A 19041-nucleotide genomic window follows, 5' to 3' on the forward strand; every position below is an offset into this window, starting at 1 on the left:
TGTTTTACTTATTAAGTAAGTGTTTACTATGTTTTAGTTTGTGAATGAACAGGAAGCCACTCAGAACAGAACACCTACCATTCATTCACTGTCCAGTGCAGCTGAGGCTGCAGAGAAAGAAATGTGTGTTTGAGCTTTGGGGTGCACACCGTAATGCAATAGGCTGTGCAAACCTATGTACAGTAGTGCCATGGGATCTTGTTCCTGTTTGTTTTATAAAGTAGTGCATGCATTACTTTTGGTGTGGTCTGGCTCAATTTCAGCCCATGAAAATGAATGGGCTGAAATCGCAACTGCACCCAGATCACATGTGAATCGGACAGGAACATGATCCCCTTATATCTGTCTCAAATACTCCAACAAGAACTCCCTGCCATAATTCCTGACTTAAAGTATGGGTATTACCACCTGCCTATGTGTAATTCAAAAACAGGAAGAGTAGGAGCCCCTTATAATGACCACAACAAGTGTTTAGCCTCAGAAACTTAAGTGTAGAAATTTGACAGTAAGAGTCCCTGGGAGATATAAGAAACTGTAGGCTGGTTAAATTTTCTAGCACCTGATATGAGATATCAGTTTTATGTTGACTGACCTTAATTTTCTTGCTCTGCAAACTTAAAGCTAGGAAGATAGGTTGTGAGTTAGGCATGACTGACAATGTCGCTCTAAAAAGCGAAGGAAAGAAGAGATAAATGTTAGACACACTTGATTTGCTAAAGGAGTAGCACAGGGTTTTTCAACTATTAGCAGCAGAACTCCCCAAGGGTTCACCTGCTGGCCACTGGTGCATCCAATTTATATCCACCCAATGGGGCTTCACTTTCGCCCAGCAGCTATACTCATTTACTGCGTACTGCAAGGCGGATACCTATTAAATGGTACTCTTAGGTAACTGTCTTGGGTTCTGAAAATCTCAGCCTAGTAAATTTCCTACTCTGGCTTGAAATTGCTAAAAATATATTGATTATCTCACATATTACCTGCAGTATGAGTGCCACCCTCAGGCTGTTGTATGCACAATTTCCTATGTGGATGGAAGAGGAGTTATTATTTCTTTTTTCTTTTAATACTTATTACACAGTCGAATCATAATCTCTACATTGCTTTAGCATGGTCTTCATGTTATACTGTATGTGCAGGATTCCAAAAAGCTCAATCCAGTTTTGCACGGCAAACTAATGAAAAGCAAATTCTACATTGCAATGTAAAGCGAGTTTTTATTTGTTTTTCAATTTGTTGAAAAACACACCATTGGGTGATTGGCTTAGCGTATTCATTTAGCTTAGTGAATGAGAAGTTTTGCTGACTTTACTCATCCAGTCACCAGCAAGCAAAAATACTCCTTATTTTGCAAAGTGAATTTTCACTATGTTTCACCCAAATACCTATGATGGGTAAAAATTCACTTTGCAAAGTGAAAATGAACTGGCTTTAGTTCTTTAGTATGTCAACCAAAAGGCAACATGTCTCAGATCACATTCTTTGTGTAGCTTCTTCTACTCTCATAAGCACATTAGTAGAACACTGCTTGTAGGTAGGCGTAGTCCACTGCAGTTGGTCTATGATTTCCTCGGTCACAGTGAGGAAGCATCCAATTGGATGCTGGCACCCATGTGACTTTGCCGACCATCTTGGGTCAGGCAGAGTCTGTTTAAGACCCTGGTTCCTGGGTTTGGCGTGAATTTGGCCAGTGGCAGTGTAGGGACAGGATCCCAGTCTGCCAGGGACAGTGGTTAGCAATAGGGAAAGGTTCTGGAGGAGTAGGGAAAATGCCTGGACACACCATTTATCCTGGAAACATCCCCATTTGGGTACAGACCAACCAGGCAGTATTCCGCTCCTCTTGACAAATACTGTTGGTTTCCATGGGACTTCCATCTTCTGACACATTGCTGTTACATCTTGTGAGTGTTCCTAGTTGAAACACACAATTTCTGTATTTTCATATTTTTATTTTGGGAATTGCCACATTTTGAACATTTACTACTTTGTGTCAAGACGCACACCTCTTCTATCGTTGTGAATTTGCACAAAATTTTTCTACCATTCCTTGCGACTTTACATATTGCATATTTGGAAACATTTCATATTAGTCTTATTCAGACACTTATTCCGTTTATCCGTTATTTGATGCATCTTTGCACAGTCCCCACTACTTGCCACTTTATGCATTTTTGCACATCATCACTGAGATTTTATGCGTTTTTGCACATTATTATTTGTGATTGTATGCTATTCCCAGCAGTAGGAGTTTTCCACGGCGTTTTGAATTCTAACTTTATACATCTTCTTGAATACCAAAAAGAAACTAGTGCCGATTTAACCCATTTATTTTCATTACTGTTATTACTTTGTGATAGTACAGAATTGACTGCCCGTTTCGTATAGGACCTCTGTCCTATTTATTTAGACTTAGACCTATTACTTTTATACCCACCGTTGTCCCACGTCTTATACCCGAGTGGTAGCGCACAGGCTCTCGTTTTCTGTTTATCCTAGTTGGGTTGCCTTTCCGCTGGGCCTGTTGTGTATTGCTGATTCTCCGTTACCATACATTCCTATGTTTGCACAAGGACTTTGAGTGTTTTCTGCATGCTGCACCATGCTGCACCTATCCACATGCTGCCTGTCCTAACTAAATCCCCAACTCCCCAATTAAAAAAATTTCAATGCTGTGTGCAACTATACTTTTGTACTATACCAAATGTTTAAACATAACTGATGATGAGGATGACAATGTAAGAATTATATGGATATGTAATATTCTCATTTTCTTTCAGATATATTGTGGCTGTTGGATGGGATCGAAGGATAAATATGTATATTGTGAGTATGCTTTTTATAGTGGTAGATCTGGGAATTTGACATTGTGGGAAAATCTCACATAAAAGCAGTAGCAGGTCATTAGGAGTAAGCAAAGATACATCTTTATCCAGCTGTAGAAGGTTTGCCACTCATTAAATATTGGCCTTTAATAAAAAAAGATATTCGGCTTGGAAATGATTATGGGCTATTGGGCCTCTTCAGGCTTCTCAGCTGTAGTGAGAATATATATATATATATTTTTTGTGTATTACAGAACACTTAGTCCCTACCCCAGTGGGGCTTAGAAGTTATTGTCTCCACACAGATACTAGGGACAGAAACCATGTGAAATCCAAGTGTACCTGTATTTTCTTTTTTTTTCTGGAGGTTAACTATCACCCTGAGGAAAACCAGAGGCAGGGAGAACATAAAAATGATATGGAGATAGGTTGCCCAAAAGTGAAATTAGCACATTATTCACTATAGCCTATTCGGCTTTTTGGAATTTCTGTGCTATATAGGAAAGGCCTGCTTTTTATTGGTCTACCCCAGAGATACCACTTTAGGTATCAACTACTTACTACCTGCCCACAGTAGATTTACTGTTGATGGCCAGCACAGATAGGCTGGACAATGTACCTGTATGTCGTCATTGCCTGTCTTCTGGGTTTGGGACTCGTGTGCCCCCCCTGCCAACCTGTGCTGTGATGGGACACAGCACACGTTTGGCAGCAGATTTCAGACAATGATTTTGGTTGAAGTCAACTGATCAGCTGTGTCCAATCACCCACAGATTGGAGTTTTAATTCTACAGTACATTTGCCTTTCCATTACCATTTTTTGTTATCATTCTATTATAAGGGAAACTATATCACTTGTCAGAAGAGCTTGTGTATATGTGAGCATTTATGGCCATTTTGCATCTAGTCACACTCACTGAGCTGTATCTCAATACATTTTCTTCAGCATATACATATTCTTCACTTGGTCCTAGGTACCATGCAGAGGATGCTTTCATAACAAATCATAACTTTGTTTCTCATTGTGGACAGGCATGCTTTATCTATCAAGGGTTCATTTTACTTCCTCTGAGGTCCCACAATTTCCCCATGTCATTATTGAATTCAGCTTTGTGCTATGAGCACTGATAAAGTGACTTTGTTTTGCAGGATTCTGATGATGATCTTCATCATTTCCAAGAGCCACAGCCAGGATGGAAGGATGACTTGGTAAGGCACTGATAACAAAAGGGATTGTTAAACATACTTTTTTTTTTTTTTGCTATACACTTTTTGGATTGTATAGATACAACTAGGTTTGAACTTCAAAGAATGGTAAGCCATTGTAACTAAAAACCAAGACTGGGAATGAAAAACTGTATTTTATATATATATTTTTTTTATTTATTTATTGAGCATTGCTATAAAAAAAAAAAAAACACTAGGCCACATTTGGCCAGTAAAGATGGCTGAGTTGTACTGTCTTGAAGCAAGTGATTTTGGAATAGCTACAGCAATTGGATAGTAAGAAGCATAAAGTTATATTCTCATGGCCACATAAAGAAAGACATAAGAAAATGTGTTAATGTGTTAGAACAGTTAACCTTTTAAAGTGGTTATAAAGCCTAAACATACACTCACTGGCCACTTTATTGGGCACACCTGTTCAAATGCTTGGTAACACAAATTGCTAATCAGCCAATCACGTGGCAGCAACTCAATGCATTTAGGCATCTAAACGTGGTGAAGACAACTTGCTGAAGTTCAAACCGAGCATAAGAATGGGGAAGAAAGGGGATTTAAATTACTTTCAACATGGCATTGTTGTTGGTGCCAGATGGACTGGTCTAAATATTTCAAAAACTGCTAATCTACTAGGATTTTCACGCACAACCATATCTAGGGTTTACAGAGATTGGTCCGAAAAAGAGAAAATATCCAGTGAGTGGCACTTGCGTGGACTGAAATGCCTTGTTGATGTCAGAGGTCAGAGGAGAATGGGCAGATTGGTCCGAGATGATAGAAAGGCAACAGTAACTCAAATAACCACTCGTTAATACCAAGGTATGCAGAATACCATCTCTAAATCCACAATACATTGAAACTTGAAGCAGAGGGGCTACAGCAGCAGAAAAACACAGCGAGTGCCAAATCTGCAGCAACTGTGTGATGCTATCATGTCAATATGGACCAAAATCTCTGAGGAATGGCAGTTCTAAAAGCAAAAGGGTCTCAAACCCAGTACTAGCAAGGTGTACCCAATAGAGTAGACGGTGAGTGTATTTTTACCTTAATGCATTCCTTCATTGATTTAAAACATATTTAGGCATCAGTATCACCCCTTCACCTCCCCTTTTACTTACCTGAGGGGAGGTGAAGGGGTGGCACAAACGCTGTTTGTGTCTATAGACGTAGAAAGCGAGGCTCCGGAGCAAGCCCGCATTATTGCCCACATTGGAAGCTGATTCCCAGAGGTGGAGCTTGAAGCACCAGTGGGGGAACCAAAGAAGAGGAGGTCTGGGGCTACTCTGTGCCATTCTATTACACAGTAGGTAAGTATAATCCTGTTTGTTTGTTTTTTGCATTTACAATCACTTTAAGTAGCTACCCCAGCAAAAAAAACATATGATTAGTGGGAGAGTGGCCACTTTCTCTCTAAAAGAAGAAAGGTCAGAATAGAGCCACTTATGCAAAATAGTATTTTTGGCTAACAGGAAAATAGTAGTGTTAAACCCTCCTTAAGTTAGGCTCCTAGGTTAAATCAAGTTTTTGGCTTTCCTGTAGTGAGTGGAACAGTGATCCATAAGTTTTGTCTGTTCATGGTCAGCTAAGCTAAGTGTTTGATTCTTTCTACCAGCTTCTGGAAAATGAATAAAGGGCAGAGAGATTCAAATGACCAGTATGAATACTTAGCCTGCTCCTGCCAATCCCTGGAAGGAGGGACCCAGAAGGTGGCTGAGAGGCGATAAAGGTTTTGGAGGCCTTGCCAAAGTGTTCTTTCCTCTTCAGGGAGGGTTTCAGTTCTCCTGAGGCTGCTATCCCTAAGAGAGAGACAAGAAATTGTAGTTTGGGACTCAGCAGGAGCTGGAATGAGGGCCTGGAGAAGATTTCTAAAGGATTTTTTGTTGGAGGGCACTGTTCTGAAGTCCTGGCCTGGAGAAGGATCTTTTATCTCCCTTACTGTGTGAGTAAAGACCTTGCTGTGGACTCTTGAGTGTGCAAGTGCTAGAAGGAAACTAAGTGCCAGAGGATGTTATGTGGACTGGGACTGCTCCTATGGAGTCCTATGCATACTGGCCATTCCCTGCTACTTCTAGGGCTAGGAAAGGCTGCTATAGAGAAGAGTAGTAAGAAGTTTGTCCTCCTATTGATTGCTGTTAATGTTTGGAGTATCCTGTGAACCTAAACCCCTCTACTGTTCAAGGTCTTCAGCAATAAATTATACAAAGACATCCCCTAGACCAGTGTTTCTCAACTCCGGTCCTCAGGGCACACTAACAGGCCAGGTTTGCAAGAAAACTGAAATACATCACAGGTGTTATCATTTGCTGCTCAATGATTGCAGTATTCTAGTCTGCATCTCCCCAAGGTAATACTTAAAATCTGGCCTGTTAGTGTGCCCTGAGGACCGGAGTTGAGAAACACTGCCCTAGACTGAGCCTGTATTGTTGGTGTGCCTGGATCTGTGCTTGTGGGACTAGTTGCCTCTGTACTGGTAAGGGAGACCTGGGCATATTCTCAGCGGCTTCTTCAGGGGTAAGCCTAGCAGTTATTAAGAGTTGTTTACAGCCATTGGAAACACAAGTACCAGAGATCCACTAGGCGTAAGAGTACTGGGGTTAATAGTGAGAAGTTGACAAAGTGTAAGGTGTTATACCATGCCACAGCAGTCCAAACTTGCCTAAGGTGGTAGTAAAGTGTCTGACAGGCAGGGTTTTTGTAACCGAAGGGACCCTAGAGGTCTCTCCTATCATAAATGACCCCCCTGCCTGTCAGCGGGTAATGTGATCAAAACAGCAAATGCGCAGCTCAGACCGCATTTACGTCGCATTCTGCATGCTGCAGCAAAGTGACTCCTCTGCACGTGTGTGGGAGTGACTTCACCGCTGCCCGACCATTCAAGCTGTCAAAGATTTGGAACCCGGAAGGAAGACAGGGCTAACGTGAAAGGGCCGTGGACCAGAGAGAGCTGTGACAGCCCAGCACTGGACACCTCTGTCCATAGGTAAGTCTCTCATAAGGCACTAGTATATGGTGCATACTAGTACATTATGACTTAAACCTGCAGGGGGGCACTTTTTTTAGTCTCTTAAAGAGACTACTTCACTTTAGTCTTGGGACAAGCCCAAAATGCGTGATTTAAATCTGTATCTTGATGTCCACATTTTAAACAAGAAGAGGAGGAAAAAAAGCTCACAAGGAAAGAGTGATGTGGAGATGTGTAAGATTGAGGAAAAATATCTGATCATCATTTCTCGGTACACTGTGGCATTCATAGTTCTCCAGGATGAACCCAGCAAATTTGTGCCATTGAACAGATTAGAAAAGAGGTGGGACCATTTGAGGAGGCCAGTTGCTGTCTGGGAAAAGTCCACAGGCATTCATATAAAAATCACTGGAAATAGCTCGATGTTCAGGATTGGAGAGGAGAGTATCTAACGAATTAGACCAATCCTTTTCAGCTATTGCTTTTTTAAGGGTTTGTTGGTTAAGAATGGAAATTGTTCCTGGGCAGCATTTGAGGACAGTGTCTGTTTAGTGGTGGTGTTACCTAATGTTTTAATTTATCGAATACCTTTATTAGGACACATTTTAAGAGAGGGTACTCTTGTGGATTCTGGGAGATCGTAGTTTTGCCAAAGTGGGAGGAAGTGTGAGGTATGGCTATCCAACGGACAACATCTACAGATCTTATGCCAGGCAAACTAAAAACTGAGAATTCACATGGATCTATGGAGGCAAAAGCTTCTTGTACAAATGGAGAGCATAAGTATATTTGATTAACATGACGCAACATGTTGTGGCCAAGACAAGAATCGGCATAGATTGAGAAGCCATGAATCCAATCTCTTATATGTATGTAATGTTTAAGGTTCCTTTCACATTTGACGTTTTGGGATCTCAGGGCAGAATCGCTGTGATTCTGCCCATGATCAGAAATTGCACTGCAATCGCAAAACATATGGTTGAGTGCTATTCATTTTCAATAGCACCTAAAAGCACTGAGGTTTTGCCATGATTACTGTGTAATAAATTGCGCTGCAATCGTGGTAAACCACAACGCGTGCAGCTTGTCACCTAAAATAAGGAGCTGGAGCTTCGCGCTTGGTGGTTTGCTGCAATTACTGCATGATTTATCGTGCAGTAATATCAGCAAAACCACACCGCGTTTGGTTGCCTTTGAAAATGAATGGCACCTGAACATGCGTTTTGCGATTACACTGCAATTTGAGATTGCGGGCAGAATTGCAGCGATTCAAAAGCTCCAAAAATTACAGTTTTGAAACAAAATTTTACTGGTGTATGGCCAGCTTAAAAGAGAAGTACAAGAATGTAAAAAAACAAACATATACCAATGCCAACATGTACTGTGACATACTGAAGCAGAGCATGACCCCCTCCCTTCGGAGACTGGGCCGCAGGGCAGTATTCCAATTCCAACATGATAATGACCCCAAACACAACTCCAAGACAACCACTGCCTTGCTAAAGAAGCTGAGGGTAACGGTGATGGACTGGCTAAGCATGTCTCCAGACCTAAACCCTATTGAGCATCTGTGTGGCATCCTCAAACATAAGGTGGAGGAGCGCAAGGTCTCTAACATCCACCAGTTCCGTGATGTCATCATGCAGGAGTGGAAGAGGATTACAGTGGCAACCTGTGAAGCTTTGGTGAACTCCATGCCCAAGAGGGTTAAGACAGTGCTGGAAAAAGTTGGTTTGCCACACAAAATATTGACACTTTGGGCCCAATTTGGACATTTTCACTTAGAGGTATACTCACTTTTATTGCCAATGGTTTAGACATTAATGGCTGTGTGTTGTTATTTTGAGGAGGCAGCAAATTTACACTGTTATACAAGCTGTACACTCACTACTTTACATTGTAGCAAAGTGTAATTTCTTCGGTGTTGTCACATGAAAAGATATAATAAAATATTTACAAAAATGTGAGGGCTGTACTCACTTTTGTGAGATACTGTATATAACGTGTAAACACATCTGTGTATGGAACTAGAAAAAAAATTTATATTAAAGGGAAAAAATAAACTAAAGACCATGGGACAAGGGTCAGTGAGAAGGAGACATGTAAAGATGAAGGATTGCTCCCAGGCAATGTCACTGGAAGACCAGGTGTACTTAAGACACAGGGATGGGTTCCGTACTCAGATTGATCCCAAGGGTCCCATATCTGGTTAAACCAGATTATGGCATTGCCAACCAGCGCAGTCATATACTTCATTCTCCGCATCTCTTAGATAGTGTGTAGAAGTTGGGATTGAGTAGGGGTTGTGGAGGACAGCCAACGTACCAGGATAATTTTCCTGGCCGCTAATAAAATATATGAGACCAGTTTAATTAGAAGCTTTCCTATACTAGGAAATGGAAGACCTAATTGATAGTGTATTGGGTCCAGCAGAAGTGGGACTTCAAGCAACCGTTGGAGAAGAGACATTACCACTTCCCAGAAGGGGGTTATAAGCTCACAAGACCAAAAAATGTGGTAGTTAGTTCTTGTTGATTTGCTACACTGCCAACATAAAGGGGATAGTGAAGGGTCTTGTCTGTGTAATACTTCAGGCTTTCTATACCAGAACATTAGAATTTTAAAGCTGCCTCTCTCTGAGCAACGCATCTAAAAACTTTAGAAGAGGAGGACCATATCTTAACCTAACATAGGAGAGAGATATGGTGCTGGAGAATGGATGACCTGGGGCAGTTTCTTTAACTTCCCAAAGATGTTCCAAAAATTCTGCAAGCCGGATTTTTTCACCGCAACAGAAGCACACCGCCCAGTGTGAACACATTCCATGCTTTTAAAAAGAAGCATTTTTCTTGAGCTTTTCGGGCACTTTTTTTTTTTAAACACAAAAGCACTTGAAAAACTCCTCAGTGTGAAAGCAGCCTAAGGCATGAGCTAGCAAAAAGTGGGGACCCCATGGTGTTACTAGAATGAGGATTCATCACAGTTTTCCTGCAAATCGCATTGTCCTTAACATTATCTTTCATATTTATTTTTACTAAGGTAAATATCCTAAAATAAGCTGCAGAGAGTTGTAGACAGGTTATTCATGATCCTGAGCTCATAAATATTCAACTTGTTCTACACCTTCCCCAAAGCTTTCTGAATTCTCACTATAAATTGCTTATATTGTGCAATAAAAAAATGAACAATCTATTAATTAAAACTCTTGCGCGCGTGGGTTCCGTGTATTTAAAATAAATTCAGTATGCAAAATATTTAATTCTCATTTGACTTGCACAGCAGATTGTCATGTGTTACATACTTTCAGGCATAAGATATGCATTTGTTAAGGAGAATGTGGCAGTGTGCAGGAGTATTGTTTTTAACAAATTACCCCAGCAATACAAAAATTGTGGTACTGCTGCTGTTGTATTTTTATTATTTTTTTATATTTATATGAACAGGCTGCTTAACACAATAAGCACACAGAAAAGGGTAAATGCACCATTTTTAGCCATGCGGCATACCACAATGCATGGTAACGCAGGTGTATTGGGATGTCTTTACATGCACATAAACTTTAAACCACTGCACTTTTTTTTTTTTGGTACCTGCAAGGCAAAGGCATAATGTGCTAGTATGCATCGCCTCAAAACTAAGGATTTCAGCAATGCGATCTCATCGCTGGATGCGGCGTCCATCTTCACCTGTTCTTCCTTCCAGGTTTGCAGACTCCTGCTCTGTAACTAGCAGGAGCCGCGATGACAGCACAGGGCTCTGAAGAAACGACACGGACGGCTCTTCCTTTAGAACATATGCGCCAGTGATTTCACTGACTGAATGTACAGTACATACACTACCTATAGGTAAGCCTTATTATAGGCTTACCTATAGGTAAAACGTAATGATGGAAGTTTACTTCCTCTTTAATGGCATCCCAGTCTTTGTCCGTAGGGTTCAATATTGAGTTGGCCCACCTTTTGCAGCTATAACAGATTCAACTCTTCCGGGAAGGCTGTCCACAAGGTTTAGGAGTGTGTCTATGGGAATGTTTGATCATTCTTCCAGAAGCCAATTTGTGAGGTCAGGCACTGATGTTGGACGAGAAAGCCTGGTGTGCAGTCTCCACTCTAATTCACCCCAAAGGTGTTCTTTTCGGTTAGGACTCTGTGCAGGCCAGCCAAGTTCCTCCACCCCAAACTCGCTCATCCATGTCTTTATGGACCTTGCTTTGTGCACTGGTGCGCAGTCATGTTGGAACAGGAAGGGGCCATCCCCAAACTGTTCCCGCAATGTTGGGAGCATGAAATTGTCCAAAATGTCTTGGTATGCTGATGCCTTAAGAGCTCCCTTTACTGGAACTAAAGGGCCAATCCCAACCCCTTAAAAACAACCCCACACCATAATTCCCCTCCACCAAATGATTTGGACCAGTGCACAAAGCAAGGTCCATAAAGACATGGATGAGTGAGTTTGGGGTGAAGGAACTTGTCTGGCCTGCACAGAGTCCTGACCTCAACCCAGTAGAACACCTTTTGGATGAATAAGAGTGGACACTTCAGGCTAGGGCGTCTCGTCCAACATCAATGCCTGACCTCACGAATGTGTTTCTGGAAGAATGGTCAAACATTCCCATAGACACACTCCTAAACCTTGTGGACAGCCTTCTCAGAAGAGTTAAAGCTGTTATAGCTGCAAAGAGTGGGCCAGCTCAATATTGAACCATATGTAAGATTCCAGTTCCCAATTCTGTAGAGGTCTGTTTCTTGGGGTTGGTGGATGGCTTGGCCCCCGCGAGGGCCATTCGTGCGCTGGTCAGTTTGCTTCTTTTCTATGCTCGCAAGGCCCTGCTCCTACACTGGAAAAGCCCCTTGGCTCCCACGGTCCTCTTTTGGAAGGGTCTGGTTAATAAGGTGACTCCGCTCTATAAGGCTGCGTATCTCAGTAGGGGGTGTCCTCGCAAATTTGATAAGGTGTGGAAGATATGGATAGATTCCCCGGCCTCGACCTCCGTTGAACAGCCTTAGAGATCCTATGGTGTGCTGCCTCGGGTTACCTGGGGGGGGCGTAGTGCTGAATGCTGATGCTCTTCTCCTGCTTCTCATGTGATTGCTGAACGACTGTTTTTTACTTTGCCAAGAAGTTTCACCGTTCTCTGAATAAGCTACAAGGTTGCTGATTACTGTTGCTTGCTGGACTAATTTCTTTGTCATATGACCTTGCTCATTTTTTGCTGGGACGGAATTGAGGGGTATTTATGTCCCTGATGGGGGCCTCTGTTTGTGTGATGGACCTACTGGGTGGAGCCTGGGGGGCAGGGGGCGTGAGTGGGTGGGCAGGGGGGATTGACCTGTTTTCAATTGTTTTGTTCTAGTGCTGCCCTACGTGGCATTGTGTTATATCTGTCTGTTTGTTTTGTGAAAACTTTAATAAATACAAACTTTCAAAAAAAAAAAAAAATATTGAACCATATGGACTTAGCTCGGGTTTACAATGATGCTACTTTAAAATCGTGCTACTTCACTTGATGTAGCACAATTTTAAAGTAGCAGGTCAGTGCAATTTCAGGTGCTACTTGAAAGACATCTGTGTGGCTTCATGCACAGATGTCTATTGAAGTTGCACCTGAAATCGGCAAAAGTAGTGCAGGTACTTTTGCAAATCAGTGTGTCGCCGCAAAGTAGGCATCGTACTGTGTGGAATGATGCCATTGCTGGCAATAGGCTGCGACTGGTCATGCGATATGACCTGTCAAATTGCATGACAAATCACTGTAATGTGAACGGGGGCTCAGACTGGGATGCCATTAAAGTTCATATGTGTGTAAAGGCAGGCGTTACAATATTTTTGACAGTATAGAGTCAGTTGGTTCAGGGCCCCCAGTGCACAATGGGCATTTAGCCCCTGTGCTTCAAATTCTGGTGTTGTCTTATGCCCAGGAGGCAAAGGTACAGCGTTTACGGCTGTAATCATTCAGAGGTGTATGCCTGGAACCCCCAATTTCTACATTGTGGGCATACATTCATAAATTGTTGTAGCCCTAAATGCAAGTATTACTTGGTACAGCGTCCAGTCGCCATGTATCTTAGCCTATAATATATTCTGACAGGCCGCTGGCCGTGGGGCTGGATGCTGCACCTGTGTTCCCTCAACCTACAAAAAATGCTAAAACTTAATGCACAGGGTCTATACACCCAATGTTTATGAGGCCTTATGTTATACACTATATTAAAATATACCTACAACATACACAATTAACAATATGGGTTCAGTTTACGGTTAACCACTTGCCGACCGCTCACATGGAGCGTACTGCGGCAAAGTGCCTCGATATCGTCCAGCGACGTACGTCTACGTCGCTGGACTCCTCCCCTTGTGGGCAGCGCGTGCGCACCCCCGGAGGCTCACTCCCGCTGTATTCAGACACAGCGGGAGTCGGGCCAGGGGAGGAGAGGCGATGATCACCGCCGCTCTTCCCCGATCGTCGGGAATCGAGTATGGAGATCCGCCCGCTTGTGTAAACAAAGCGGGCGGATCTCCTAAGTGACAGGCAGGGACAGATTACAGGATTCAACATAGCTGAACCTGCGATCTGTGCCTGTGTCACACAGTCCCCTCCCCCCACACACGTCAGTAAGCACCAGGCATACATTAACCCCTTGATCACCAATAAAAGTTAACCCCTTCCCTGCCAGTGTCATTTTTACAGTAACAGTGCATATGTATAGCACTGATTACTGTAGTAATGTCACTGGTACCCCCAAAAGTGTCAAAAATTTCAGTTAGGGGTCCGATCTGTCCGCTGCAATGTCGCAGTCCCGCAAAAAAAAAATCGCCGCCAGATTGCCGCCATTACTAGTTAAAAAAAAAAACAATGATAATGATTACATTTCCCGTAGTTAGTAGCTGCGATAACTTTTGCGCAAACCAATCAAAATACGCTTATTGCGATTTTTTTTACCAAAAATATGTAGCAGAAAACAAATTGGCCTAAAATGTTAAAAAATTTTGATTTTTACATATTTTTTGGGGGGAAAATGTGAAAAATATTGTTATTTTTTAAAAATTGTCGCTTTTTTTTGTTTATAGCGCAAAAAGTAAAAATTGCACAGGTGATCAAATACCACCAAAAGAAAGCTCTGTTTGTGGGGAAAAAAAGGACATACATTTAATTTTGGTACAGCGTTGCACGACCGCGCAATTGTCCGTTAAATTAATGCAGTGCCGAATCGCAAAATATGGCCTGGTCAGAAATGGGGTAAAATCTTCCGGTCTTAAAGCAGTTAAAAATACGCTCATTGAGAATTTTTTTTGTCAAAGACATGTAGCTAAATACATTTTGATCTAAATATATGACAAAAATTGAATATATTGGATATTTTTTAACTGTCAAAGTAGAAAAATATTGTTATTTTTTCAAAATTGTCGCTTTTCTTTATTAATATCGCAAAAAATGAAAAGCGCGGAGGTGATCAAATACCACCAAAAGAAAGCTCTGTTTGTGGGAAAAAAAGGATGTAAATTTCGTTTGGGTACAGCATTGCATTACTGCGCAATTGTCAGTTAAAATCGCACAGTGCCGAATCGCAAAAAGTGGCCTGGACGTAAAGCAGGAAAATCCTCCGGTCCTAAAGTGGTTAACATTGTCTATATACAATAAAATCTGTACATTTGATAGGATCGGGTATTTTTTTGTTACGGGAATTTGACAGCACAGTAACTATCTCTGTTTGGTTTTTATGAGGGTTGTGAGCACAAATACTTTTCCATGCTCAGAGTGAATATACAGTATCTAGTGTGAAGGATTGTGGGAAACAGCCTCCGAGTTCATTTTGTCTCTTCCCCTGTAGATACGAGGTCACCGTGAAGACATTCTGTGCATTGCACAAAATCCACCTAATCTCCTTGCCAGCTCGAGTTATGACGGAGAAATTATTATCTGGAACATGATCTCAGGTCACATCCACTGCCGGATAAACTCAGCGCTTCACATTGACTCTGCAGGAATAAAACGTGAGTTCTAGTAAATAGCTCTACTAAGCAAATATCAGAATTCTATTATCACAGTTCTTGCAGTAAAGAGAATTAATTAGGTTTTTTATGTGTCTGTGATGTAAATAGGCAGAAATGTGATTAATTATTAATCTTTCTCGGCATACCACAGCTAATCAGTTGTGAAACAGTCATAGGTACCCAATCCCATGATACAAAGGGAGTCTTCTGTGCTCTGCTCCTGATGGAAATGTCACAGACACAAAATCCTCTAAATGATGTTCAAGCAGAACGACAGGTAAAGGAAAAATCCGCCACTGCATTGGGGCTGCCAACGCAATATAAATGCTCATTTAGATCTAGGGGAGTTTCTTTGACCAATCCTTCGGTTCTGTAGGCTCCCTCCAGGTTGTAAGCTTGGTCCCCCATCCTCTTCTCTTCTCTGCTCTCTGACATCAACAAGTCCAATACTCAAAGCTCATAGCCCTGCATTGGACGTGAGAACACCATAGGAAAGTCTGCCACAAGAGCGTTGAGAAGTAGCAGAGAGTGCCGGTGTTCTGTCGAGAACTCCAACTCACTAAAATCTCCAACCACGTCACTTCCATGGACTCTACAGCAGTAATAATTGGAGATTTCAGTGGGTTGCTGTTTTCACAGACCACCTGCAATCTGTACACCACGGTTCACGACCAGTTGCCTCTTTTCACAGAACACCAGGTAAGGAGGAAAAAAGTTGTTGCTGCCTCGGAGGTGGCCATGTTTTGGTTAGTAGCGGGCGTTACTAACAATGTCCAGTCATTATAGTGTGTACCGTAGTGTACAGGCTGCGGGTGGTCTGTGAAAACAGCAACTCGCCGAAATCTTCAATTATTCCTGCTTCACCGGAGCTCATGTGGTTTGAGATTTTGGCGAGTTAGAGTTTTCAGCAGAACACCAGCTGCTGGGGAAAAAAGAATAAGAACTGTTCCCCTAGACCTAAATATGCATTTAAACCTAGCAGTATGGGGGCACCCCCACTGCATCATAGGATATTTATTTTCCTCGGAGGTGGGCTTTTATTTTTACTGGACAAATGAAGTGACAAATGAAATGGCAACTCCAAATAGAATAGCAAAGGGGGTGAAATAAATCGACCTCTGTATTCCCAGTTCAGGGCCCACTGTGTCCTCACACACTGTACACATGGAGGAGCTGCTGCAGCTCCACATGTCCTCTAATATGCCCCCCCTCCACTGCTATGTGCACCCATCCCGTAGCACCGATCCCCTGTGGGGGATCATCTGCAGCTGCCGGCTTATTGGCCTCTCCCCTCCCTCCAGCTTCTGGTGCTGAAAGTGAGCCACAGGGGTTTTAACTTAGAACAAAGATCCCCCTTTGCTTCTTCGGCCCCCTCCCCTGTACTGAGTCTACCTCACAGATCCCCGGCGCCCCTACCCTACAGTACTGCTGCCTGGTGTCCCTCCTCCTGCCTGCTTCAGCTACTGCAGGGAAGCCTACATTTGTCATGTTCATTAGTACTGATCGCTCCCTATGTTCATTCACTACAGAAAAAGTATTCACAATAGTGATACCTCTAGCGCTTGCTAATCCCTAGTGGAAATAATATATTACAATATGTGCTAAAAATTCACAGTGGATATAAATAATAAATTAATATGAGAAAAAATCACTTCAAAAATAACTTAAAAATAATAGTCCATCCAATGTGTGGTGATAAGTCAGTCAACATTAATAATAAACCATAAAATTAATAAAGTCCAAATCCAATAATTGTGTACTAAAGTGCTGGTGCTTCTTCCTTAATAACTGGTGCTTCTTTTCCCGTGATAAATAAATAAATTGCCCACTCACCAGATGTTGTGGGTTCTATATGTCTTATGGCATTAGAACCTATCGTGCTTCAATAGAAAATCCTTTCCAGGTTCGGGTTCCCTCTCCCTGGGTATGGACAGACCGTTCGGTTATTCTTCCACCATGGGATGAGTCTCCTCCAACCACGGGCCAAAGTATGAGATGTATTCCCTGCAAATCACCTCCAATCACAAGCCATGATGGGGGAATAAATGGATAGTGTGGTATTGCTTTTCAAAATTTTATTGCACACACCAAAAACAATATCGCACACTCAACGGTCAAATCCGTAAACTCCAAAAGTGATAAAAGCAGGTGTCATACACTTCCACATCTTCAAAACCAATATCCAGCAAAGTGAATAGAAAAAAACCGTGCTCAATCCAAAAAATGGCAGACAAACAGGACAGGATCGTCATACACGTGTGCTGGAGAGTGGAGAGCGGTAGTTCCGGCTTGCGTTCCACTCAACAACGTATGACGTCACGGCGTGCGTTCCACCTAACGCGTTTCGTCATTGGTTTCTATTCACTTTGCTGGATATTGGTTTTGAAGATGTGGAAGTGTATGACACCTGCTTTTATCACTTTTGGAGTTTACGGATTTGACCGTTGAGTGTGCGATATTGTTTTTGGTGTGTGCAATAAAACTTTGAAAAGCAATACCACACTATCCATTTATTCCCCCATCACGGCTTGTGATTGGAGGTGATTTGCAGGGAATACATCTCATACTTTGGCCCGTGGTTGGAGGAGACTCATCCCATGGTGGAAGAATAACCGAACGGTCTGTCCATACCCAGGGAGAGGGAACCCGAACCTGGAAAGGATTTTCTATTGAAGCACGATAGGTTCTAATGTCATAAGACATATAGAACCCACAACATCTGGTGAGTGGGCAATTTATTTATTTATCACGGGAAAAGAAGCACCAGTTATTAAGGAAGAAGCACCAGCACTTTAGTACAATATTATTGGATTTGGACTTTATTAATTTTATGGTTTATTATTAATGTTGACTGACTTATCACCACACATTGGATGGACTATTATTTTTAAGTTATTTTTGAAGTGATTTTTTCTCATATTTATTTATTATTTATATCCACTGTGAATTTTTAGCACATATTGTAATATATTATTTCCACTAGGGATTAGCAAGCGCTAGAGGTATCACTATTGTGAATACTTTTTCTTCCAATTTGCACCCGCACTTTACTAGCAGCTGCACTTAATTTAATTAATTTATTTATTTACATAAATCTTAACCAGGCTACAGCTACTACCTCTCTGGCGCGCTAATATACATAGTATATTTTTTTTTGCCATTCACTACAGAAGCATAGTAAACAGTGCTTACTATGCTTCATTTTTTAATGAATAGCAGCATCTATACAGACATCTATTCATATCTCTGCAGTGCAGCTGAGGCTGCAGAGAAAGGGACTGAGAACTCAGTCCTTTTCTCTGTCTTAAAAAAGAGGTGGTGTGTTTAAATTCCTGATGTTTTACCAATGCCCCCTAGCCCAAAAAAAAAAAATTATTAAAAATAACATTGTAAAAAATTCAAAACAAATAACATTGTAAGGCCTCATGCACACAGGGCATAGTGCAGTGTACACCTGTGCAAGACCATGTTTACCTGTACAGGGATGCATTGGTTTTCCAGGAAACAGCGGCTGCATAGACATAGCCATTGCTCTCAATTTTACATCTGTGTGGGTACAGGTGCATGTCCCTGAACTTACACTGTGTGTGTTTGGGCTGTGCACCCGCACCCACACAGATGTCAGTTTGCAAGCAGCAACTGTGCTGACATGAATGGGACTGCCTGCACAGGGATGTACGGAACACTTGTGAATCCCTTTGCATGTAAACAGAGGTCTCACACAGGTGCACATTTAGTGTCTATTTGCAGCACTGATTACTACAGGGATCGATGTTCCTCTAACAGAAGCCAGTAAACGGCTTACTTATTTTCTTCACGCTGACAGCGGGAAGAGGAAAAAAAAGCCGGTCACCGGCTTCTGTTTATTGACTTTGTTTAGCTGTCATTGGCTGACAGCTGATCACATGGTAAAGAGCCTGCTCTGATTGGCCCTTTACCCTGCTCTGTGATCAGCCGAGTCCCTAGGACAGGAGGACCTCTATGTACACACTTCCGGTATTTTAAGCTAGCGCTGTAGCCATTTTTCGGCTATAACGT

General features: G+C 42.0%; 1 protein-coding gene across 1 annotated transcript in view; it reads left to right on the top strand.

Annotated features, from left to right (window-relative positions):
• Positions 1–19041, top strand: part of LOC309547281 (cilia- and flagella-associated protein 337-like) — a gene marked incomplete at its 5' end in the record, with an annotated part of 246937 nt that overhangs the window by 172795 nt on the left and 55101 nt on the right. Inside the window, 3 exons of the mRNA XM_082247111.1 lie at positions 2781–2826; positions 3975–4034; positions 14841–15003. Of these exons, the coding sequence (XP_082103237.1) occupies positions 2781–2826; positions 3975–4034; positions 14841–15003 (269 nt within the window). The remainder of the gene's footprint in view (positions 1–2780; positions 2827–3974; positions 4035–14840; positions 15004–19041) is intronic.

The sequence above is a fragment of the Pelophylax lessonae genome, assembly GCF_965119305.1.
Source record: "Pelophylax lessonae genome assembly, chromosome: 2".
NCBI classification, from domain to species: Eukaryota; Metazoa; Chordata; class Amphibia; order Anura; family Ranidae; genus Pelophylax; species Pelophylax lessonae.